This window comes from Tauraco erythrolophus, chromosome 10 (assembly GCF_009769465.1).
Source record: "Tauraco erythrolophus isolate bTauEry1 chromosome 10, bTauEry1.pri, whole genome shotgun sequence".
NCBI classification, from domain to species: Eukaryota; Metazoa; Chordata; class Aves; order Musophagiformes; family Musophagidae; genus Tauraco; species Tauraco erythrolophus.
In genome coordinates this window covers 20,079,625-20,105,088 of record NC_141474.1, presented here as the reverse complement: position 1 = coordinate 20,105,088, position 25,464 = coordinate 20,079,625, and the positions used below count along the sequence as shown (strand labels likewise).

Genomic DNA, 25,464 nt, shown 5'->3' with positions numbered 1-25,464 from the left:
GGAGAAATAAAAAGACGTCTGCTTTAGATTTGGCTTACAGAGTTTTGGGGATTACATGTCCAAGAAATGATCAGATTATTTTCCATGACTGTTACAGGTTTACTGTTCAACTACAGTTTTTGAATCATCTTCCTTGTTAAAGGATCAATTACATTTGAGACAATAAATAGTATACTTTACAATAAATAATATTCAAGTCAAAGTATTGTACTTACAAAATAATATAACACTGTAATAGGATCTTCAAGATCAATTCCATTTTATATATTCTGCAGCAAAAATAACATTTCTAGTAGGAAGGAATTACTTATAAACCTAGCAAGATCTACACATTCACGTGTGTGTAAACAACTTAACAAGGTTTATTATGTTTACAGAAAAGCTATGCTTTTACAGTAGGTTTTCAGCTAAATGTTATTGTAATATGGTAGTAAATATATAACAGTGCTTATATTTAGCTCCATCACAAATTTTAATTTGAAAAAGAAAATTTAAAAATGGAGTGCTATTATTTACAAAGAACAGCAACTTTCCTTTTGCTTCACAGGTGACTGTATCTGTGTGTGAACAAAATGTTAGGGCGAGGCATTCCAGATGAACTGCAGCTAAAGTTGGACGAGGATGATTTTACGATGAACAGTGAAGGTCCTGGCAATAAACACCTAGAAAGGATATGAAAAATATAGCAGAGTTTACAGGCAAAGTGACATTAAAGAGCGAAAGAATCAGTTGTTCATCAGCCATACCTTATAATCATTGAAAGCAAGAAATTACGTACAATAAATACTACTTATAAAACATAGAGGGCATTAGACACTAGCTAACTCAGGAAACAGATCTCAACTCAGAGGAACTCTTAGAAAAATTTCAACGTGTTGTATAAGGATCAAACATCTTTCCAGACCTATATGTTTAAAGCAAGTAGATACATAAAACAACAGCATCCTGTGTTAACACTACTACCAAAAATTCATAATTCACTCAATGTTCTTTGTTATTATAGTACTATTTATTCAATTTAAACTGGGTAAAACTGCAATTGATGTTAATCAGCTAATAAAAAGTTAAGTTGTAAAAAGAGTTGATTAGGGAAAAAAACAGAAATTTTCAGCTTTGGTTTCCAGCTCATTCCCTAAAAATAGACATGCTATCATCACTACTCTAGTAAAGCAAGAAACACTGATACTACAACCTAGTAAGTCATATTAGCAACCATTTAATTTTAAATTCAGGCAACTATATAGCCTGTATTTTATGTAATACTACAAACAATAATGTATCATATGTCTACATGATGAGTACAGTAAGTGTGCAAAAATAACATCCACACTAAATTGGAATTTCATAACAAATAACACATTGTATAAATTATTGCTCAAAAATTGCTGCATCATTCTAGCAAATCATATTGATTACTGCCAAATAAGTGAAAAGACTAAACCTACTAATCACATGGATAGAGACAGCGTTACACTGTCAATGAGAGACAATCTATATAAGAAAGTGTACACATTTGGTTTGTTTAAGCTTTGAGAAAAACTGTTATTGTTAAAATATTATCACCAATACATTTCTTAAAACCATTTACAAAGTCTGACTTTGTATGGGTTAGTGGTGAGCTTGACAATTCACTATGTCACCAAACTGAGTCCTACCTTTGCTTGACAGTACAGTAAAACACTCTAATGTTTCCCAGAGAACATGTCATGTAATAGACAAGATTATTTAGTAAGCTGTAAGGATACAGCAGTAGATGGATTTTTTTTTAAATTTTGTGACACAGGTAAATTTATCAAAATATGAAAAGTCTAACTTTTTACACAGTTTGATTTTAGCTATTATTTTAAAGAGATTTTAGTATAGTTTTTGAGCTCTCCTATTGTTTTCCTTACGCTTAATTTTGTGAGGAGAAAAATGACATTAATACACATTTACATAGTAGATTTACAGTTAGGAGATAGGATTGAGAACAAATTCGAAAAGTGAAAGAACAACTCTGTGGCTGTTTTCATTATCTTTTTCTCTCTCCCTCTAGAGATAAATTTTCCCACCTAAAAGGAATCTATTTGTAATCTTTGGCAGCTTTAGTTTCACAAACATTTGTTTCATAAACACAAACCAAAAAATTAGTTTACGCTCAGAAAAGCAAAGTTCTTCAAATTAGATTTTATAAAGTCTTGAAAAAATTGACTTCTTGTACATGTATTAAATTATACTCTGATTTCTTTTTGCACTTCACACAATTTACAGAGAATCAAGAAAAGTATTATTGGTAGTGCAGATCCTTATATCATTTAAAAACAGAAACCTAGATGAAAAATGAAATAGTATTGTGGTTCTCCCATTTCTAGAAAAACAGTTCATTACCTTATAATTATGGGGCATAATGGGCAAGAGATTAATATAAAAACTGTAACTTTAATTAGTCAGCGTTTTCATGACACTCCATTGCTGAAGACACACTGATATTTAGGATTAGAGGGCGTAGATTCCTCTAGCCTGTGAAATTTATGAAAAAACTTCCATTCAGCTCCCAAGAAACACAGAAACTGGAAATGCGGAAGTTCTACTGGCCCATCCCTTTCGGTGCTTTCCAAATGCAAGCTTGTTAGCTGCAGTACATTAGAGTAATCCAATCAGTTTGAATAGTTTGTGGTTGATCATAATGAAAAATTTTCTGCAGTATTGACAGTAAAAGCAATAAAAACTTCAAGGTTGAAGATTTTCTAGTCTTTGCTAATCCAGATGGCTTTACCCTACCCCTGCTATAGCTCGATAGATGTTAATATTGAATATGATTTGTTTTGTGGCTAACATACTTCTGCTTTTGCTGCAACCAGACAAATTCAGTTTCTGGTTGGTTTTAAATTACGTTAGAGTGCCTTAAGATCCATATGGCAATAACAAATGGGTTCAGCGTATCAAATAACTAGACTGAGATATAGAGAGTAAGCAATTAAGTCATAAAATAAGCGTAACAGATAATATACCAAAGGTTTGCTTTTCATGTAATATTTAACTCATAAAGCCCTTCTATGAAATAATATCCGTAAGATGTTTTATATAAACAAAGCATTTGTGAGTTTATGTAGATAATAATTCAAATTGTCATTATGGATAGAATTTGGAACCTAAGTAATTTGAAACTTACATTTAATTCTCCACCTGTGACTGTTAAATGGCAGATCATTGACTCCCACAGTTGGAGCATTTTCAGTAATCCCTACACCGACAATAGTATAATCCCTATTGTATCCAGTTGGAGAACTACACCAGCCAACAGAGAATAAGGTAAGTGCCAAATAATTATTTTACTATATGATGCTGTTTTGCAAGGTTTGAAAATATATTTATGGTCTGTAAAATGAAATAATAAAACTTTCAATCTGTAGGTTTTGGAAATCAACTTTGCAAAACTGTGCAATACAGTAAATCAGATGGCACTTACCTGACCCTTGGCTGGAGCTGTGCCCCTATAGCATCCCACTGCGAATGTGAAGCCAGAACTATCATACATGTTAGGATACCTCTAGGAATGCAAATCTGGAATCAGTGACTTTGAGGGATCTGAGAAGGGGAAGAAAGGAAATTTTCAGTTCACTTTATGGAAAGCCTTTGCTGCAGCTACCTGAGCAGCAGGCAATCAAGACTTTACTAAGTGTAGTTTCACACAAAATGCGTATATCAAGTCTTTTAATAGCACTTCGTGAGTGGGCTGGAGAGACTAGAATGACAGAAACTCAGGATCAAGGGAAATGTTGAGGGGTTTGCCTTTTGTTTTTTTAATATATAGTGAACTAGGCTTAAAGAAAAGTGTAGTGGTAGCAACGTAGACTGAAACCTGTCCAAATATTATCCTTTATACTTACAATTTAGGGAGATAATATTGAAATGTATACCTTGTATCATCCCAGTGGGGGGTAATCCCAGCTGGGGATCCTCTTGAATCTGACGAATATTTGTAAACCACTAGCAAGCAGTGTTTACAAAGCTGCACTATTCGTTGGCAACACTGGAGTTGCTCAGGACTCACCACCTCTGTGCTTTACTGAATACGGTTTCCCAAGAGCTCCTGTTATGGAAAAAGACACAACTTCATGTTTTCTGTCACAAATTGCAAGCTGAGAGCTTACAGCTTTATATCAGATTTAACAATAGAGGGACAAGGGCAAAAGCATGACCTCGCCTGTTTACAGGAAAGGTCTATAGTATTTAACAGAAATGCTGGCAGATGCTGATTCCAAAACACAAATTAAGAAGTTAATCTTCATACATGAAATGTCCACAAGCCATTTTTCACTTGGTTTGTTCTCTAAAGCATTTATAGGGCTATTACTTAGGTTTAGCATATAAAGATTTACTGTCATGTAATTGTATGCGTGTCCTACAGCAGGGATAACAAAAAGCACTTACTATTTTTAACAGTCTACTACCTGAATGTGATTGTGATGTGATATTAAAGGAATTAATAAAAGTAATAAATTATTTCTAAATGTCTACCTACACAGCATAATAATACTCTTCTTCTAATTTAAGTACATGACACTAAGAAACAAACACAAAATTCATTTACATGTTATTAGTATATGCTCTGCTTCCTTAATCAAATAATCATATCAGGAGAATTTCTCAGTTTAGTCATTCAAATACTACTTATTATTCCATCTGGTCATACACAATTGGTCTTCTACAATTAAGTGCAACTTGCAAAGTGTATCTATAGAAGCATTCTTTTCTGAAATGCAAATCATCATGCTTTTGTTTTTTTTTCAAAAGCCATTTCTCTTTCCAAAAAACCCACTGAGATCAGCAGTAGATTTCCTAAGCCTGGTGCAGGAAGTTTGTCCTTAAAACAACTTCAAAGAACCAGCAAGCTTACTGCTGCTTAGGGAGATTTTTTAAATTACACTGTATTAGGATGGAATTATGAACATTAATAACTAAAAGATAAGCTGTATGTATAGCTAACTGATTTTTCAGCCTGGCTCCTCAGTCCAGATATGTTCTAGCTAAAATTGTTCAGTCCTACAGAATTTCCACCGCACACATAATTTTCAAGTGACACAAGCATTTCTCATTAATTATTATCCATATAATGAATTGTTTAAGAAATACTATTTATATAAGGCATCAAAACTGTTTCATTTCATAAACAGGATAGTTCTACTACTTGAAGAACAGCTATTGTCTTTAATATATTTTTTTCACTACTGTTTCCTGTCTGGGAACTTTCCACATGTATTTTCACATGGAAACTAATTTATTGTCTTCATTTTTTCCTCATGAATTCATTGATGTTTGGCAGAAAGCAGCAAGATGAAGTTCAACAGATTCACAGTGCTACACATAATTATATTCTAATTCAATTCATAAATCTCAAAAATCTTGTGGAAGAACCTCTCCTGATAAATTCCTAATTGAAGTTCTGGGCTTTGAGGTCTGTGATCCCTTTCCTACAGGGAAGAGGGATTTTATCAATGAAGAATAATATGTGGCCTGCTATAAGTATGGCTGATAATGAAAACAGTGCTATATGGTTACCCTAATAACAAAGATTGAGATTTGGAAATATATACATGAATTTTAAAGAGTTTCCATATAAATGTGCCTGTGCAACCTCCTCCACGTGCTACTCAGATAAAGTTCATACTCCATTACACTGCAGTCAACTGGGATCAGCATACTGTTACCTAAGGAAGCTTAATTTGTTACGCTGTAATTTTAGTTTCCATACATCAGTAAGAAATCATGGAGTCCTCACCAGATCCAGAAAAAGAGTATTATGCTTAATCATGCAGTATTGTCAATTACGACAGATTGCAATCTGTTATTCTTTTTATAACCATATGAAGTCAACTGGTTCTACCAGTTTTCTCTTAATTTTAATTGTTTATTATACAGTAAAACAAATGTAGCTTCCTGAAACCATCTCATCGACATCACGTTTTTTTCACTGAGGTTTTCTTTGTTTCTTTGTTTATTCGTTTTGCTAAAACAGCATATGCCTAGCAAAGCTCTTCTCCCAAGACTTATATCTTACAAACAGTCTAAGTATTATACTTCTTAATATATTTTCACATACTCATGTTTCTGAATTAGCAGATTAATACCCCTTCCCAACATGTTTCCCCAAATTCTACACATGCCCTATGTTTGTTCCAATCTGTTCTTTAAAATGACACAATGAATTCTAAGGAAGAGTAATGAGAAGTTCACCCTCTGCTACAGAGGTGCTGTCATGAGTTCTCTGTTGTGGATTACATGGCAAGAAGGATGCTTGTTAATACTGGGAAGGTACAAACAGCCTTTCTGTTTTCTTCCGTGTATTCTATATTAAGTATATTACATGCAGATTGATCTCTACACATACTGGATATCTGCATATTACTTTTACAGTATTTAGTTAGCAACTCCTCTTGTCAAAGAATTTAGCTCTACTTTGGAGTCAGCTGAGTCTTGTTCTGCATGAATGAAATTATTGCTAGATGAGAAATCCTACTCTTCACTGAACTTTTCTGCTGGCTCAAAGACTCTTCTCGTAAGCCAAGTGAGCAGCAGAGTTGCTCAAAGGTTTTCAACAAAAATAATTCTTTGTAGAGAAAAAAAATCTAAAATTAAATTTTTCATGCATATTAGAAGATTTAGAGACTAAAAGTAAAATTCAAAATAATAACAGCATTATTAAAAAGGAAGGTAATTATAATATTTTATGACAACAAAAATTGAGCTTCGACTCAAGACTTCACACGCCTCTGCTGGCGTGAAGAAAGGACCTTACAGCTGCTGAAGATTATACGAAAAAAATGTTTCAGACTGGAAACACAGAAATCTTTTCTCAGCCTACTTTAACTTTTGGAATGTGCTGCATTCCCAATACCTACCTCTAGCAAATCTTAAGGCTGACATTATCTGCATGTGCCCACTGCCCATCTCAGTGAAAAAAATGTGAAGACTCCTAACTGTTTGCACTACACCAAGCCTTCAGCAATGAGAAGATAATGGTAAAAAAGCAAAAAAAACTGATGACCTTTTGGATACTCTCAGATCCCTCTTCTTGTTATCCATTTTGTTGAGAAACAATGAACAAATGCATTTCATGTATTATCTACATATGACAAATTATTATATGTGAAGAACATATTGAACCTAATTCCTTTGTACATACAATATCCATCAGTATACTATTTGTTGTAGTTCATTTTCAATAAATCTCTTAGAATACCTTATGAAGCCCTCCCATTCTTTATATACATTGTATATACTTACAGATAAAATGTCTTTTTGTATGTAATATATTTTGTATTTAAACATAGGTACTCTTATTTTATGAAGAAATTGGGGAGGAGGGGATTATTTTATATCTATGTCTGATCCTCCAAACCTATCCTTACATGAATGACTGTGATTTCAAAGATTTTGAAGTGTAAGGTATTGAACTTTCAATATATGGCCTGTTCTTTTTTTTTCCCTATAGAAAACTTGTATTTGCTACCCAAATCAAAAACATCTGCTTACCTCAGTGTGGACATTTCCTATTCTACATATACTTAAATTCCCACCAGTGTGGAAAACAGTGAATGTAATCAAGAACAGAAATTTGAACTCATTATTTGTAAATCACAGAACTGACAGTGCATTTGGTATGAGATGTCAGCTGCACTTGTGACTGAATTCTTCCCTTTTAAGTGTTGAGCTCTAATAGGTATGACAATGATTTCTGTTGATGGTAAGTCCACCTTTGACACTTACAGTGGTCTTGTCTCAAAATTGTGCATTGTCCAATGAAAGAGTGACCTAAAGCTCAGATATTTTGAAAACTAGATTTTTTCCTTAGATTATTATATTTGTAAATACATTACTAAATGTCTGGTTCCATTACCGAAAATGGTTGGCCTAGATTATTAGATTTCTAATTATACTATATCTTTAGATGGTTGTAGAACAAGTTCAATGTATTACAGCATTCTCTTGAATGAAAACGAGGAACAAAGTATGCCAGCATTGATTGTAATGGTGATGTTATGAAGGAGACTAAAATAAGAAAAACAGGCCTACCCTGAATTGCAGAAACAGTTCCATAGACCTTGACCATGGCTCCAAAGTAAGCGATTAAATACACGGTTAAAGAGACGGTACAGATGTAAATTTTCAATGTCTGGAGCCTTCCAGACACGCTGTAGAACTGCACGAACACTTGTCTTGACTATATCCAAAACCTGGGAAAGAGTATTCCAAGCAAATCAAAGCAAAGGCATGTTGCAAAACCTAAAACCAACTGTTCGCTGATTCATTGCACACACACACAAACACACACGCAGATGACTGCATAGCTATAAATTCCCACAGATGTCTGTTTCATTTCTGTGCATTAATCAGCACACTTTTATGATACGCTTTTTCTGTCAGTAACATTTTGCAAAGCCAAATCAAAATATTTTATTTTTATTACAGAAAAGTTCATTTCTAATTTTTCAGTCTGTTCAATACTAGCTCATTTAAATAACAAAAAGTTTAAAAAGAAACAAAATGAACACAATTACAGACTAGAAGCAACATAATTAACAACCCAAATGTTATATATTTGAAGACTATCTCTTCTTTTCCCACCCTCTTTTAAATACTGTCTATTTTATAAGAACTAAACATCCTGAAAGGCTACAATCTGCTTTTGGCATAATGTCTGTTTAAGCTCAGTATTACCTTAGATCAAACCATTGTAGTTTACTTTTCATGCAGGAAACAGTGTAGTGAAATCAGTAAGAAAATAATCAGCAAGATATTTAAAATTGCAATGTTTATAGAAATGCAACAGATTTATTACATACGGACTACATTTAAATGCAAGTGTGCAAAGATGTGGGTGAAGAAAACACTAAGCTGCATTCAGTACAGCACCGAGAGTTTTACCCAGTAAGTCTTAGCTACTCAGTGCACACTCACACTTACAGGCAGCCACGCATCCAACTCAACAGAGTTCTCTTGGAAACACCTTTGCACATCCACTGAATTGGGACATGGACGGTGGGATTTATCTTGCCTGCTTTTAAACATCTACATCTTAAGTCAGGCCTCCAGGTTCCCTCCATAATCACTGGAGAGAAACAGACTCCAGAGTGTCTCAGCTTCTGTCTATTTAGATACTATTAATAAAATTACGCATAGTTTTGTGACCAAAGTAGTATTTAGGCCTCACAGTGGCACTCTGTAAAATCTGTCCTAAAACAAGGCTATGGTGCATGTAATCTATTAACAAAAGTGTCAGTTAAATCAACATAATTTCCTGTGAAGGAAACACCCTTAATGTCTCTTTCGCAAAACAGCACCTCGGAAAAAAACAGTTAGCCTCAAGTGTGTGGGGAACCAATACAGGTATTCACTTATTTGGTAAAAGATGTTGCAAATTCTAAGATTTAGAATGTACAAGACTTGCCCAGGAAACTTTCAGATGTGCATGACAAACTGATTCACACTGTTAAACATCTGATTCTCAATGTGGAGCTTTTTCTTTTACTTTAGCGCTCGAAGTTGAAATAAAAAGCTAAGGACTGAGCCTTGCATCTTAGAGAAAGCTTAGACTGCCAGGTAGTCTAGAAAAAAAATTCCTTGCTGTTTTCACTGCATTGATATTGCCAATACACCAGAGAGGAAAACATCTCAGTTAATTGTTCCTAATTTGCAAATATGGCCTCAATCATCCATTTAAAAAAAGAGACATAGCATTGCACAAGAGCTGGAACTTCATGAAACCTACATCCCCATTTTTCTAAGTTAATTTCCCTATTTTGCCTTCATCTTTCTGTTTACTTTAATTTACATCATTTAACATACCCAATTATCTAGGTGTAATAGGACAAGATCCTATGAAAGAGTGTATTCAAAACAAGATGTATAGACCCTCTGGTAATCATCAAAACGCTTTTAAAGAAATTACGTAAAGTGATGTAACACAAAGCAGTCACAACTCCTCCCATAGAAAAATCTCTTTTTCCTAAAAGTCTTGGGAGACTACATGTCATTTTAGTATGTATTGATTTCATCAGTTTACTCTCAACTTGCTTCTAAATGCCTCCTGTACCTCTGCTGTAATGCTGGAATATTAGACACTAAGAATACGAGCAGGCGTTTAGTTTTTCTACACCATATTGAATAATTCTTAAGAAAATATACCTGTCAGAGGTGAACACTGTGAAACCTAGCACATTGCCCAGGTATTTTCTTCTCATGTTTTAGAACTTCCCAGTAAGTATAGTGAAGGGGACTGAATTTCTGGTTTGTATTTCACAAAGTTGCAGAAGGTACCTCTGAGACAGATTCCTTACTTGCATAAATATTCTCCACCTTGAGTTCACTTCTCCTTTAACCACCCCATTGGAATATAAAACATACTTCTTTCAAATCAACAAAAGCTTACACATTTGGCAGTCCTCAACTGCAATGTCATTGTCAAAGTTAATCCGTTTTTATAAACTACCCTTTTAAGAATAACTATCTGATTGCTTGAAGGGATTGAGGTTAAAAGGAGGTGTTTTGTTTTTTTTTAAAAAGGCAAATCATTTTCAGTGCAAGCGAAGATGAAGGGCCCACTACTGCTTCAGGAATTATAAGTCTCCTAAGATGTAAAAGATGTCCTCACAAGACGAGCAAAGAAATCCACATTTCGTTTGTGCAGTTTTTGCTAATAATGATCTGGCATATCAACCTGTATCATCCTGACTTTGTATACATGCCCTTGGTTTTACATGACTGTCAGTCATGTAAAGGTCGGAACCACCCTTATTGTAGGCTTTCTGAAATAATGCTTACAGGAGAAAATTCTGACTAGATTGAAAAGAAAATTTTAAAAAATCCAGACACACACACGTATGTTAAGCCAGATTTCCAAAAGGAGCTTAGGAAGGGCAACTGAAGAATGTATAGTAAACAGCTTCAGTCCCTCAAAGAGTAGATTTATCACTCTCCCTATGGCAATTCCTTCCTACAGTTTTGGGGAATGACCTATGGGGAAGGGTTGAAAGAAACACCTTAACCAGTCTCGTGTGAAAGCCCTTTATCTCAGTTGCAATGATGGGCCCAGTCTGGTGACTTCTTTCCAGGCTTGTGGCATCATAGATTAAAGAAAGCAATTCTAGCAACACATCCCCCACCAATTTCAACTGTCCCAAAGATTCTTTGCTGAGAAATGAGATCTCCATTGCAGCAGCAGTGTGAATTTTGGGCCCTGTTAACTATGTATATATGTATCTATCTCCCTCCCTCCTAGAACTACTTCTTCCATATCACCATTTTCTACAAGCCCTCACTAAGGTTCTCTCTGGTTTTGGGCAAAAGGCTACAACTGCCATATGCACAAGACTGAAAAGACCCATGTGCATGTATAGCGGGATTGCAGCACACTGTCCTGTAATTAAAAAGAAATAAGAGATCATTTTAAGCGAAGGATTATTCAGTAGAACAGCTGCAGATATCAAACAAAAAATGACACAATTTCAGCCCATGAAGTTGGTTGCTCTACTGATTCCTGTCAATGGCACAAGAAATAATTCTGCTAAATTATAGATCTGTGCTGCCATTTGACATGGTTTAAGAATTTTGATTAAGTTATAGAGTCCTACATTTCCAAGTTCTTTAGATTGTCGTGTCTAATTTAGTTTTAGAAAGCTATATGGTCACATATTCCATTTAATATTGGAACTTAACTTGAAGAGTCAAATATATTTCTATCATATGACATCACATTAAATGGACATGTTTTCTTTGTCCAATATGAAAATACAAGCATTTCATGAAATATTCAATAAAATACAATTTGAAAGACTGAAGATCATACTGCTGATTTTATAAAAAGTAAGTTGAGTTGAGGACCTGAAATTGTTCTATAACAATCTACCAATCCTTTCCAATTATAATATTTATCATGTATGCAGCATATTGATTAAGTTACTTTCTTTTATGGTCTATAAAAATAGATTGTGAAACTGAGACACACAGAGTTTAAATGCCTGGAACTGATATGCTAATCCACATAATGTGTCAATGACTGAGGCAGAGAAAGACCCAAAACACTGCTTTAGGGGCACTAAAGTATTAATAATAGATATAATTTCTGCTACATTAAGTTAAATAAATATTGCACTGGAAAGATAATTTTGAATGACGTGACATACAAAAATGACTGACGTACTACAGTATGTCAGTTTTTAAACAGATTAAAAACTCTTTAGACCCTATGCACAACAGTAGATCCTAGATAGCAGATGAGCGAAGACAGAATGGTAAACAAATGTAATTAGTCCTTTGCAAGACTAAACCAGTTAGGTGAACATTATAACAATGTCAATAATCTTTGCTGGGCAGGTCTATTTTTTTATTCAACATGATCTGTTATTGTCCTCAAATAACCAAGTGCAATATAACCAACTGTAATGGAGTTTTAATATGTCTGGTCTGAAATTGCTGACTGGTTTATCCCTTACCAATCAAGTCTGCTGAATCAATACACTTCTAAGAACGCTTGCTAAAAATTAGGTATTCGAGCACTCATCATTTATTTGTCTGCTTTTCTTTCAGTAGACTGATTTTTTAATAAATTGGTTTTGCAATTATATTCCAGGATAATTATGCTTGTTTAAATAGGGAGAAACATAATTTCCTGCACTATATAAATCAATTCATATATACGTTAGCATTAATAGCCAGTATTTTAGCATCTCAGGTCACTCCCAGCTAGTGCTGAACACCAACAGAAGCACTGCTATGCGTCTACTTCAGATGACCTTCAGAAAAGGAAATGTATGTCACTTACTTTTCGTTGCTTTACAGAATCCAGTTTTACCAACCAATAGGATGCCACTTTTGTCTTATGATACTTCCAATTATCCATAATCTGTAGTCATTGCAAAACACAGATAAAAGAGATACACATAAACCCAACTGAAATCTCGCACTTCTTTCATGGACGTTCTTAATGCTAAAAAGTGTAAGCAGCTAAAAGACCTCTGTGAAAATAATTTTTCTCTAAAAGGAATAGAAAAATATTTGCAAATTTATGTGAGGGAATGTTTGCAAAGACGTGCGAAATCTTTCAGTTTAATCCTACCCTCTTTTCCACCTGATTCTGACAGTCATATACTACAAAGCGGGTAGAAACTTGACTAACTCAGCTGGGATTCCTTGAACACAGAAATAAGTTCAGAAATGCATAACAGTTAATCTATCAGAATAGTGAGTTTTTTTCTGAATAAAAGGACATTAGATATACCTTGAAAACATCTTTTCTAATAAATGATCATATAAAAACTGCAATACTCTCCTTTTATGATGTATAAGTGCTCCCAAAATAGCTCAAGCTGTGAACATAAATTTTTATTTTCATTTTGTTATCTTTCTTTTCTGTTCCAGATCTATGACAAGTTCTGCCTCACTGGTATCTAATATACCATTACTTGTTTCCTTCCATGATGAAATATTGTTTCTCATCAGCAACTAGTTAAGGTCAGACAAATTTGTACAAGAATTCAGCAATAATAAAGTGCATTTGTAACCACGCTAACGTTGTATGAGAAAGCACCACTAGATGGAGCACATACACTCTCACACGTACATAAAGGCACTCACATTCTCACACATCTGAGGGAGAAAATTTAATGGAGCATTTTATTTCTGATTCTAACATGAGAAACTAAATATGCTACTTATGAATGCTATCTTCCAGAATCACCAAAATCAATCATCATTGATTTCATTTTTTCACAGTGGAATTTCTTTCCACTGTGATGTAATTGCACAGATCACTAGAGACAAAATCAACGTTTTGAAAGGTCACAGAGCAAAGGGCATTTCTGACCAGATACTGAACTAGATTAATTTTAACACACTGTGGACTGTGCTTACTGTATCAGAATATAGGTGTTAATTTAAATTATTAGATCCCTCCATATCTTTACTAGACTGAGAAAAGAACTTCTATCTTCATTTTTTTCTTTTCCAAGCTGATGTTAGTTTCTTTGCACTAGATATTTAAAAAAGATTTCGATACCATGTATTTTCTGCTTATATATCTGAATATTAGGTGTTGCTTCTTAATTGCCCTTCAGATTGGGCATTGTTTCACATGACTTTGATACCAAATGATGAGGCTCATGACCATGTTGGATGTAAGAGTAAGCTGGCAGACTAGAAGAGCTAAAACGTGACAGGTGTTCTTTGTGACTAGCAAGCTTCCTGTTTGCCTTGCAGCATACCATTCTGAATTCTCTCGTATGCCTATTCAAGAGCAAGTTAAACATGTCAGGATCTGTACTAACAATATCAGATGAAATATAAACTGTTAATGAATTGTAACATTCTTCTTAGCTTACTTAAAAGTTTGAACTTTCTCCACAATGAAAAACTGAGTTTTCCTAACCTTCCTGATTGTTTCTCATATATTTTATAAAGACATAGGAATGTTTTCAGTGTTTCTTTTTTAAGGTCAGAAAGCATGCAAAACTCCAAGCTTTTGAAAATTTTTTAATTATCCTGAGTTATGGAAGTTTTAAAGCCACAGAAGCTCATGAATCATAAATTGAGCTTTCTCACTTTCCTTCATTTTAGTGGCCTAAATAGTAAGTGTCTAGCCGGTAATTCTTCTAATTTATAAATACTTACATCTTCTATAATTAATTCCGATTCTTCATCTGTTTTTCCTGGGAACTTCATTTTCATGTCACTGATAATGAGAAGAGTCTCTTTTGTCAAAGCGACTTCTTGCTCTTTTTTTTTCTGTTGCAGCAAAGACTCACTCTAAAAAACCAATATGAAGCAGAGAAAAATTTCAGGTGTGTCATTAGATCACACTACGAAGATGTTTCTTTGACAAAAATGAATTCTAAATAGGGTGATATAAAATATATTATATATATAATTAGTCATAATATCTAATACATATATTATTATATATTATTATATATCATAAATCTATTATATATATTAGTCATAATATCTAATACATAACTAATATGTATGAGTTTGTATTATACATGTGCCTCATGTACACTATTGCATATGTGCAATACACTCATGTATTACACATATACCTCGTGTAGTTTGTATCACACATCTCATGTACACTAATGTGTCACTATTACTTATAGTTGTCAAGAAATTAAAGAAAAACAGTTTAAATATAAGTTTCTTTGAAACAGAACAAATACATATTTGATATTTATGATGCTCACCATTTACAATATAAACTTGAAATTTAGATAACAGACTTTGAATTTAAGTTCAACATAATGAAAAGAAATTATTAGTTGTAAAGAACTTCCCTTCAGTTTTTCACTGCAATAATTTAACAGAAACTGCCAATTATACGCCATTGTGCCAAGATTTCAGGACATGTTAAAAAGTAAGGACACTTTGCTCCTACTCTGGTCAGTGGGGGTTCTAAAGGTGACTTCCATTGTGCAGGATTTTTTTTAAAATATCAGTGCTTTTTACACCAACATCAACTTTAATCCCTACAGTGTCTGCGGAGGACCACCTCTGGAGGGTTTTGCGGTTTTCTTTAAATCTTAGACACTAGTTAGAAGTATTTCTGTTCCTCTTTCTTTACTTTTGCATATTTTTGCGTTTGCAAGATTAAGTGGCCTTAATTTTATGTTTCTTCAAGAGTGAAACTCAAAATTTTTAGGCATTTCTAAATCTTAGTATTTTGTAAGAACCACAATGCTTGATTAAGGATATTTTTGCTTAAGTAAATGAGATATATTCTCAAGCATAACAAAATATTTTGCTCTATGATATTTAATAATGTGGCTGAAATAATAAGATAGCAAATATTTCCAAATCCACTTTTTTTATAACTGCTACAATAATGCATCTGTAATTCCCAATGGTTAATGACTTATTCTAAACTCAGTTTCCATACCTTTAGTACATTTGGACCTCAGCAGCCTCCAAAAACGGCAATATGCTGCTCTTCTCTAACTTTTTCTTAGTAAGTTACAGTTTTCTTCTTAGTAAGTTACAGTTTATCAATTTAAATTTTATTCTAGCAGTAATATATAGTATATTATTCTTAGTTGCAAAAATAATTATGAACAGAGTTCCATTCACAATAGAGTGCTAAATTATGAGTAATTTTTATCCATTCTGTAAGTAATTTTATTCACATTATTTTAAGAAGTGTGACCTAAGCTCTATCATCCAACATAATTGTTCTGCATATCAAGATCATTTCTGTGGTGGAGCTTTCTCAATGAAAAACAGAGTATGGTTTCTTACTAATGTTAATTTAAGTGAGTAGTCCATTTTTAATGTCAGATGGTAGGAGACTGTTTTTAATCTTTCAGTAATTTGTATTTGATATAGAGTTAATGTGAATAGAAAAATCTATATTAGCCCTGTCTCATTAAACTCTCAGAGTACATCCTGATGATAAAAGGGTACTTTTTAAACTTGAGATAGCTAATGTGATAAAAAATACCTTTAACACATTGTGGTGAAGACACAATCTTAATGTCTTTCCAATTTTATTAGCTGACTTTAAAGATGGAAAACCACATTAAGCAGTATTTCACAAGATGTCAGTACACAATTTTAAAAGGATCCTTTTTATCATTTAGACAAAGCCTTACAGGCAAAACAGACGACGAGCATTCTACCAGACAAAAATTATTATAAGAGATAGTAAATACTATCAAGCAAGTTCATTAGCATTACAAAAGGTTTTCTCACAATGAAAGCTCACCACAACAGAGAAAGGCTGCAAATATGGTTTTGCCCCACCTCCAGATGAATTATTTGGGTGATGAAATATACAGGTCAGGCACTAAAGCATGAATGGAAACGCACTGGCACCAGCACTCAACACAATACTGAATGAGGTCGGGGAATGAACCCAGCAAACATTGCCTAGGGATAAGTGGATATGTGGTCCACCATGCAAACACAAAAGAAGAAACGCGTGGGCTGTGAAGGAGATACCAAAAAGGATCACAGTCTGATCACAAAAAGAAAAAATGTATGGTTCAGAAATACATTGTGAAATTACAACTAACCACACAAGTTCTAAACAGCTAAAAGTGTTTAATCTGATCTATTTATTCTATTAATTATGTAGTCAGACCACTTGAGTCTAAATGCTTGTCTGTCTCAGGGACAGGCTTCAAAACAAAAGTTTTACCTTCATTTTTTTAAAAAAAAAGACGGCTTCTGAGACAGTTATTACAGTGGCAAATCCTAAAGATGACAAGAACTATCTACACATTTTAAATTGCTCACTTTGGAAGTAGAGCTCTACTGCAGTGGTATAGCATACGTGAAATCAGGTACAGTACATTGGAAATTAATTACAGCTTCTTCTACCATGGACATCCATACAAAGTCTTACTAATGTTTTATTTGGTACAATGTGAAGTATGCACTGGTTTTGAAATATTGATGTATTTTTGTTACTGTAAAGATTTTGAAGGTAGGTCCGTCCTTATTTCAGGACCAGCAGTCCCCAGATGAGTCAGACAATCTTTTTAAGAGAGGTAAAACTTTTTCTGTCTTCAAAAAACTATTTAGGACAGCAGGTTTCCCAGTCACAAAAACGCTAAGATTTCTATTCTCACAAAACATGACATCTGTATTGCTGCACCAGAAACACAGAAACATCACAGCTAGCACTCACTGTAGGTCATACACAGGTCTAAAGATCTTATATTCCTGAGTTTCTGTTAAAATAGCATTGATTATAGTACCTCAGGTTTTCTGACACTGGAAAAATTAGTAATGTATTTGTTGAGTTTTAGAGAAATGGAACACATTTTGAATGCAACTGCTGTGTTAACTCACCCCTGAAGAGTTCATCATTCCCAGGCTGGGTGTCTGAGAGACTCTGGCCGAAGATGGGCTGCGATTTAAAGAATGAGATCTGTTCACTGAGGATGCACGCTGGATTTGCAGCGATGCTTTGGCTGAAAAGGGACGTTGCTCAGCTGCTTGTGACTGCATAGTCAATATTGATATTGAACGAGGGCAGCTTACAGAACGCCTTATTGGACCGGTGGATGATGTAGGGGATGAACATGATGGAGATTTTATATTTTTAATCGAAGATTTCCAATTCATTCTACCTGCAGGCAAATTAAATGAACAATGCAATTGGTGATTATTCTTTTAACACCCATTTTTCAGTCTTTGTCATTGTCATTAACAACATACATGACCAACACGTGTGCACATATGTTGTATTATAACGTATGTTGATCAACAACTATATATGTGGCAGTCAGTCATGTCAGATCCCCTAATAATACATACTTCACATACTCTGCAAGAACATTTATTTCTTCCTCATAGTCAACTTTAATCAGGGAGACTCCAGTCCTCTATAACATATCAGATTTATGGCAGAGTGCATATGTCCTATAGGTCAAAAAGTATGTGGTTACTATGTGTGGCTTCCTGACTGTAAGAATATGGGAGCAGGAGAGAAAATTTCCTTGATCGATCCCATATTTGCAGATCTGGTCTCCCTCATCTGCTCCTGCCTAACTGTACAGTTCTTTAATTAAATCTGCTGCTAAATAAAATTTTAGAAGCAGCGTTATACATGTGCAATTACATGATGAAATTCTTCGAGACAATACACTGCTAAAACAAAAAGTAACATGCTGTATCTACCATGTTTGACGGAATATGCTCACGCTAATGCTCCACAGCAAGCAAGAAAACAATCACAGAAAAAAAATCTGTGAAGGGATCCCATCTGGAATGTATTATCTTTTATATGTCTCCAGATATATTTCTTTATCTTTTCTATATTCCAGCAAATTCAACCTTAATAAGACTACTTTTTCTGAGGAAAAAAAATGACAATCTGGTAAAAAAAAAATATCTAAGAGCAAAGAGGAACATTCACATCATTCCCAAGTGTGGCCCAGGTGGCAGGTCAGATATGTTTTTCTCTTTAGTATTCCTGGCAAAAGAATATTATTTTTATTCCTTTTTTAAAATTCATTTTCATTAATTTGGAAAATATTTTAAAGGAGACAAAACAAGCAAATCAGTGTTTAACCCTGGGATACAAATGTTAATACATTCTAAAATACTGAAGCATTTTATATAATTCATCATGAATGCCAGACTTACTTGGAAAAGTGATAATTTACCGTACCTGATCGTTCCAAAGATTTGCATTTATTTTCTTCAAGATCATATGAAACTTTTTTCTCTTTTTTTTCATTGTGATCTTCCTTTTCAGTTTCTTCTCCCGATTCTGACATACTGCTACCGCTATCACAGCTACTATCACTATTGTAGTTCTTAAGTTTTCTTAAGGGCTGTGCACTTTCTGGCATTGAACACAAGGGCTAATGCAAAAACAAACAAACAAAAAAACACACACACACAAAAGAAAAAAAAAAAACCAAAACACAACACCCAAGAAATTAAATTCCTTCATAACCCCAAAAGAACACTTTACTATCACACTAGGTTCCTGATTCGGGCAAGTTCATTTTTACATATTTAAACCCTCCCAAATTAGATTGGAAGTTAATTTTAAAATAAGTGTTTAAATATTTCATTAAATTCACAACACAGCAACCCTAATCTTTCTCAAATGAACAGTAGCATAATACAGTAAGGGGGAAAAATTTATTTTATTTCAAGTATGACGTACACTGCCAGACATATAGAATTATATAGTTTGAAATCATAAATCAAGTGATGTAGAATACCATTCACAATCAGCTTCAATTCCTCACTGATATTTCCAATAACTGAAGCTATGGTTTAACAATGATCAATGTAAAGCAATACATCAGGGAAGTCTGGCTGGTACACTTCTGAAAGAGAAAGTGATTAAACCACATCCTGCAGAAAGCAGAAGCTAGACGAATATAGCAAGCTATGCTAGGTGTTTTTGGTTTCCCATATGCACAAGAGATTCAGTGTCATTAGGTAACTAATCTTATGCTATTACCAAGGATACTGCAAGACAAAAAAACAAAAAGTAGGAGGCAAGAACAGAAACTACAAATGAAAATTTTTCTTCCTCCATCTACCATCAGGCAGACAAGAAAAATGCAATATCCTCCATTATATCTATTATCCTAAGAAGGCTCGTGTTGGTCACTTTTTTTTCCTACAAATTTTCTTTCCAGTAATTCTCAGCTAGAAGAAGCTATGGTGATGGCCTCATCTTGCTGCTTATCGAACGGACTGCATTTAAAACTCAGATTTAAAAAATTAACATCCTAATTTTTGAAAGTGTTTTGGGTCAAAGCGAAATAGAAGAACTCTCATGATGATTTTAAATTGCCCTATTATCTTAGCATAATATAATTCACGAAGATTTATTGTGAAGGGCAATAGCACAAAGCCTCAAAGATACTGTTCCTCCAAGATACACTTGTAGTGTAAGTAAACATATTCTACCTAAACCTCTATTCCAGCCAAGGAAGGAAAGAGATTTCTGCCACTAACTTCAATGCAACAGTATGTTTATGCAAGTTCAAGCTGTTAGACCAGATAAGGAAGAGTTGAAGAAGTATATTCCATTGGGTAAAGCCTTGGCAATTGTTCATATTTCACAAACAATATTTTGATATCTATCTACCTGCCAAAAGGACAAACTAAAGTGCATCAACACTTACTGCTTTCTCAAAAATAGCTCTCCTAATCACAAAATGCTGTGTATCATGGAGATATATGGATCAGACATTCCTGATGAGTTATATAAGGTGTAAGAAACATTTTCAATCAAAACTTACAGGGCCTTTCAGGTAGATCTCATTCCCACTTATGGTATGTTCTTCACGCATTCTACACTAAACAATAAGAACATCCTGACCAAGACTTCACATCAATTAATGAAGAAGAATAAAAAGAGAGGTCAAAGAAATTGCAAAAAGCAATAATGACAAACAATAGTTAGATCCAGATTTAAGCTGACCTCTTAAAATAAGAGATATTTGCTTAGCAATTCTAATCACTTTGATTTTTCCCCTTATGTTAACCTGATTTTTCTTTGATTAAATTCATCTGATTTTATATCAGAAGAATAAAAATAAAAGTAATTGCACATTTCTAAAATATCTGTTATTTTATTCCCTTAGTTCTTTTTCCTGCACAAACAAATGCAATGGAATAAACATGAGTAAACCTTACTGTGTGTAAGGATAAGGTGCCCTCTAGAGGCAACAAATAAACCAGACGTTTCCAGACGTATTTCTCAATCTAAGTGGAATTCAGTAATATTTTTATTGTAGGGAAAAAATGCCTTCATTCTGGGAAATTCTTGACTTGTTTTCTACTTTGAGTTCCTAATCATGTTCACGTAAAAATATGGATATATGTATTTCTATTTATGGAGAAGGACAAGGAGGAAAACACTTCTCTTTCCTAACTATTCCAGCTCTTCTGTATAGAGTTTTCTGAGTCCTGACTGTTCCTTTTTCCAAGAAAGAGAGTGCACCCAAGGGAAAGCATCTGACTTCCTAATAGTAGCTTTTGTTAGCAGGCCCACCACTGACTTTTAAGGGAGGACAGGACTTTATGACCTTCTGACAGAACATTTCGTGTTGGGTAACACGATGTGAAAAGTACTATTCCTTCAGGTTTGCTTTGTCTATCAGATCTTGCATATGTTCCTTTTTCGATACACCAATGGATCTGTATGTGTAGGATTTCATGATTACAAGAAGAGTTTTACAGCTGGATTATTCTCTTACCTGCTGGATTGACAGACAATAGTAAGTTCTACCACCTACCTCACTCACCAGATTTCTATATAGATATATATTTAGAGACTACATATCTGATAGCAGACCCTTTACAAAGAGATGGCCAATCAAAGGCATATTATTAGCCATATGTACCGTATCCCTTACAGGAAAGAGGTGATACTCTTTCGGTGCAAGATACAAGGACCATTTGCAACGGACACCTATTTCAAAGAGAGTGCATAGGGTACTATGCAACCAGGGAAGTCTCCAGTCACATGGCTTCACTGTAGGCATGGTTAAAATAATTGTGAAGTATATCAGGACCCTAAAAAAGATGCAGGAATGCAGATCCTGTACAGCACCAAGTATGCACACTGCAAGGAAAAGAAACAATCTCCTTGGATAAGCTAGTTTCATTGCCTTCCCTTTTGATTTCATTAATTTATTTGGGAAAAAAAAAAAAAAAAAAAAAAAAAGGAGGGAATTTGGTCATACACAATTGTTCCTTTCTCCTGGTGGATGAGAAGCTCAACATGAGCCGGCAATGTGCACTGGCAGCCCAGAAAGCAAACCGTGTCCTGGGCTGCATCAAAAGAAGTGTGGCCAGCAGGTCGAGGGAGATGATTCTGCCCCTCTACTCTGCTCTCGTGAGACCCCACCTGGAATACTGTGTTCAGCTCTGGAGTCCCCAACACAAGAAGGACATGGAGCTGCTGGAGCTGGTCCAGAAGAGGGCCACAAAGATGATCAGAGGGCTGGAGCACCTCTGCTATGAAGACAGGCTGAGAGAGTTGGGGCTGTTCAGCCTGGAGAAGAGAAGGCTCCGGGGTGATCTTATTGCAGCCTTCCAGTACTTAAAGGAGGCCTACAGGAAAGCTGGAGAGGGACTTTTTACAAGCACATGTAGTGATAGGACAAGGGGCAATGGCTTTAAATTGAAAGAGGGCAGATTTAGATTAGATATAAGGAAGAAATTTTTCACTCAGAGGGTGGTGAGGCACTGGAACAGGTTGCCCAGAGAAGTTGTAGATGTCCCATCCCTGGAAGTGTTCAAGGCCAGGTTGGATGGGGCTTTGGGTAACCTGGTGTAGTGAAGGGTGTCCCTGCCCAAGGCAGAGGGGTTGGAACTAGATGATCTTTGAGGTCCCTTCCAACCCTAACCATTCTGTGATTCTATAAGTGCAAAAAATATTGTACTAGTAGAGCAACTTGTAAGCTACGGAATCCATACATCTGCTATAAAAGATCATGTCATATAGTCTCACTCACAAATTGATCTAACTTCATCTTAAAACTAATTAAGAGTGGTTTCTCAGTTTGGGCTCAGTGCTCTATTAAATGTTTACAGCCTCCAGCTTGGGAACGGCTTGTGTGCAGCCAGTGCAGAGATAGTATAGATCAAGTCTGTGTGCATGCAGTCAACCAGATAGATGCCCTCTGAGGGCTGCTGGCAAAAGACAGGCTGCTGGAAAAAGGAAAAAGTGTGACTGAGACATTGGAACTTGAATTAAGTGACCCCATGTTAAAGAACTGAAAACAAAACCTCACGGAAAATAATCCCTGAAGAATGTGAGTTTAGTGTGTTGCCACAACTGACTGGATTTTTCTTGCTCTTCTTTAAATGAATCCACCACTGTTAAAGCACTAGCTCACAAAATCCCCATTTTGTAATGCGGTTCCTGCAAATCTATCTTAATACCAGATTGGGTATGCAGATCCTCTTTCCAGTATGCACGCTTGTAATAAGATGTAGCTCTTTGGATTCTTGCACATACATAAATACTCCTGCAAGCTCAGGACAATTGTCAGCATTCATTTTGTACAGAAATCCCCAGATTCGTACACCATGTTGTCAGAAACATAAAATGCCATAAAAAATTGGCACGCATCCGTAAACAAATCCATCAGAGCTCAGGAACAAAAATGTAGGCTCCTCTAAGCAGACGTGACCTAAAATGTTTCCAGGATATAAGAAACATGCTTATTTTAGCCAAGCCCAAACTATTTATCTTTACTGGCTTACAGAGATATGCAGTGTATTTAAGGCAAAGACTTGCCTGAACTACGCACACAACTAGAAAGCATTAAGCTAAAAATAATATACATTCACTTTAAAAGCAGATTTTGGATACAGAAGAGGCTCCAAGATATACTGTACAACCCTTTTAGCAAGTAAGCAAGCTACAGATACATCATAATCATAATTAATCCTTTGAGCTTCCATAGTGCATTTTATCCCACGATCTCAAAATTCCTCAGTGCCACTAATCAATTAAAGATGAAAGCATTCTTTTGAGATAGGTTATGGATATAAAAATAATTTCACACACTGAAATCAAGCAATCTCTTGTTCAACAGTTGTTGCCATGCACAATTCTTCAAAAAAGCTTAGAAAGGAAAAGAAAGATCTCATTTCCAGTTAAAATTTTAATGGGATTTACTTGGACAAATGGTAGTTATGCTACGCTTCATACTTGGGGAAAAAAAAAAAAAAAGGCTAATGGCAGTCTGAGGAAGAAAACTTCCACCAGATCAACTAACTAAATTCCCCACTTAAAATTCTCAGACTACCTCTCTACAGAGTGAAATAAAAAATTCATATCTAAAAGTCAAATACCTTAGGTCCTCGCTGCCTGCTGCATTTTCCCATTAGCTTTTCATCATCTATTTCACACTGCTCCAGAAGATCCAAAATGTCCTCCTCCTAGAAATGGCAATTTCACTACAATTAATTCAAAGCAGGACATATCCTGTCCTTCCAAAATTTAAGCACCAAGTGGTAGGAATTTGGAATCACTTCGATTACTAATTCCTGCAATAAGACTAAGATTCCCTCCACAGGAGGATATCAAAGTATTTCTTCTGATGCATGCATCACTGCTTGCAATCAACATGAAATTGAAAGTTAAAATCAAATCTTAACATTTACTGAAGATAAAAGTCTGAAGAAAGAGTTTAAAAAAGATTCCTGTAAAACTGCTGGATGATGTCAACTACAAAGATGGGAAATTATTTCTCAGATTTTAAATTAAGTCACGTTAATTGGTTATTTTAAATATAGCTATTTTGCTACTGTCTCTGACTACATAAGCAGGCAATCAGGCAGAGTTTTTGGATGCCTTAAACTAGTGGAGCTGGTTTTATATCTCTCATTCCAATCCATACAAGTGGATGAATAGGCTGGGGACATTACTGGAGGAAGAAGGAGGCAATTACCAGCTCAAAAACAGTTTCTGCCAACCTCTGGTTTGGCCAGGGGTAAGGCTGAGGATCAGGGAAATGGTAAAGTAGCTTAAAGCCATCTAGCCTGTCTCCACCCTGGGTCCACTGCTGTTCATCCAGATTCAAGGATCTGGCCCACAAGCTGCACAGAGAATAATAATAAAATGATGGAAACATTATCAAATGCTATTTATTAGCCATCACACATGCTTATCGTGAAACTAATCCAAAAAGGTCATGAATTCCAAGACAAATAACTCCTAAAGCCAATATGTCTTGTGCTTCAGTACCTTCATTCTTTTTAAAGGGTTATTCATTTCCCGCTGAAGTGAAGCTGCTCTCCCAGCAAGAAACGTCTGGAAAGCAGCAGCTAACAAACTCTCATATTTTTCAAGTAACGTCTTATCATCAGGAGGGTAAATTCGCCTAAAATAGGGGGGAAAAATGAGTTTAAGATAGAATTGGAGCTACTTATCAAACTAGGAACAAAAGAAATGCATCTAATTCACAGTGTCTTCTATAATGCATATGCATCCCATCTATA

The 25,464-nt window shown here is 34.9% G+C and overlaps 1 protein-coding gene across 1 annotated transcript in view; it reads right to left on the bottom strand.

Annotated features, from left to right (window-relative positions):
- Positions 1–541: 541 nt before the first annotated feature.
- TTLL7 (tubulin tyrosine ligase like 7) overlaps positions 542–25,464 on the bottom strand; it is a 51,282-nt gene continuing 26,359 nt past the window's right edge. The window contains 10 exon segments of the mRNA XM_086617598.1: positions 542–662; positions 3,900–4,044; positions 4,047–4,072; positions 8,056–8,216; positions 12,803–12,883; positions 14,647–14,781; positions 17,821–18,101; positions 19,145–19,340; positions 24,316–24,402; positions 25,211–25,346. Of these exon segments, the coding sequence (XP_086473724.1) occupies positions 542–662; positions 3,900–4,044; positions 4,047–4,072; positions 8,056–8,216; positions 12,803–12,883; positions 14,647–14,781; positions 17,821–18,101; positions 19,145–19,340; positions 24,316–24,402; positions 25,211–25,346 (1,369 nt within the window).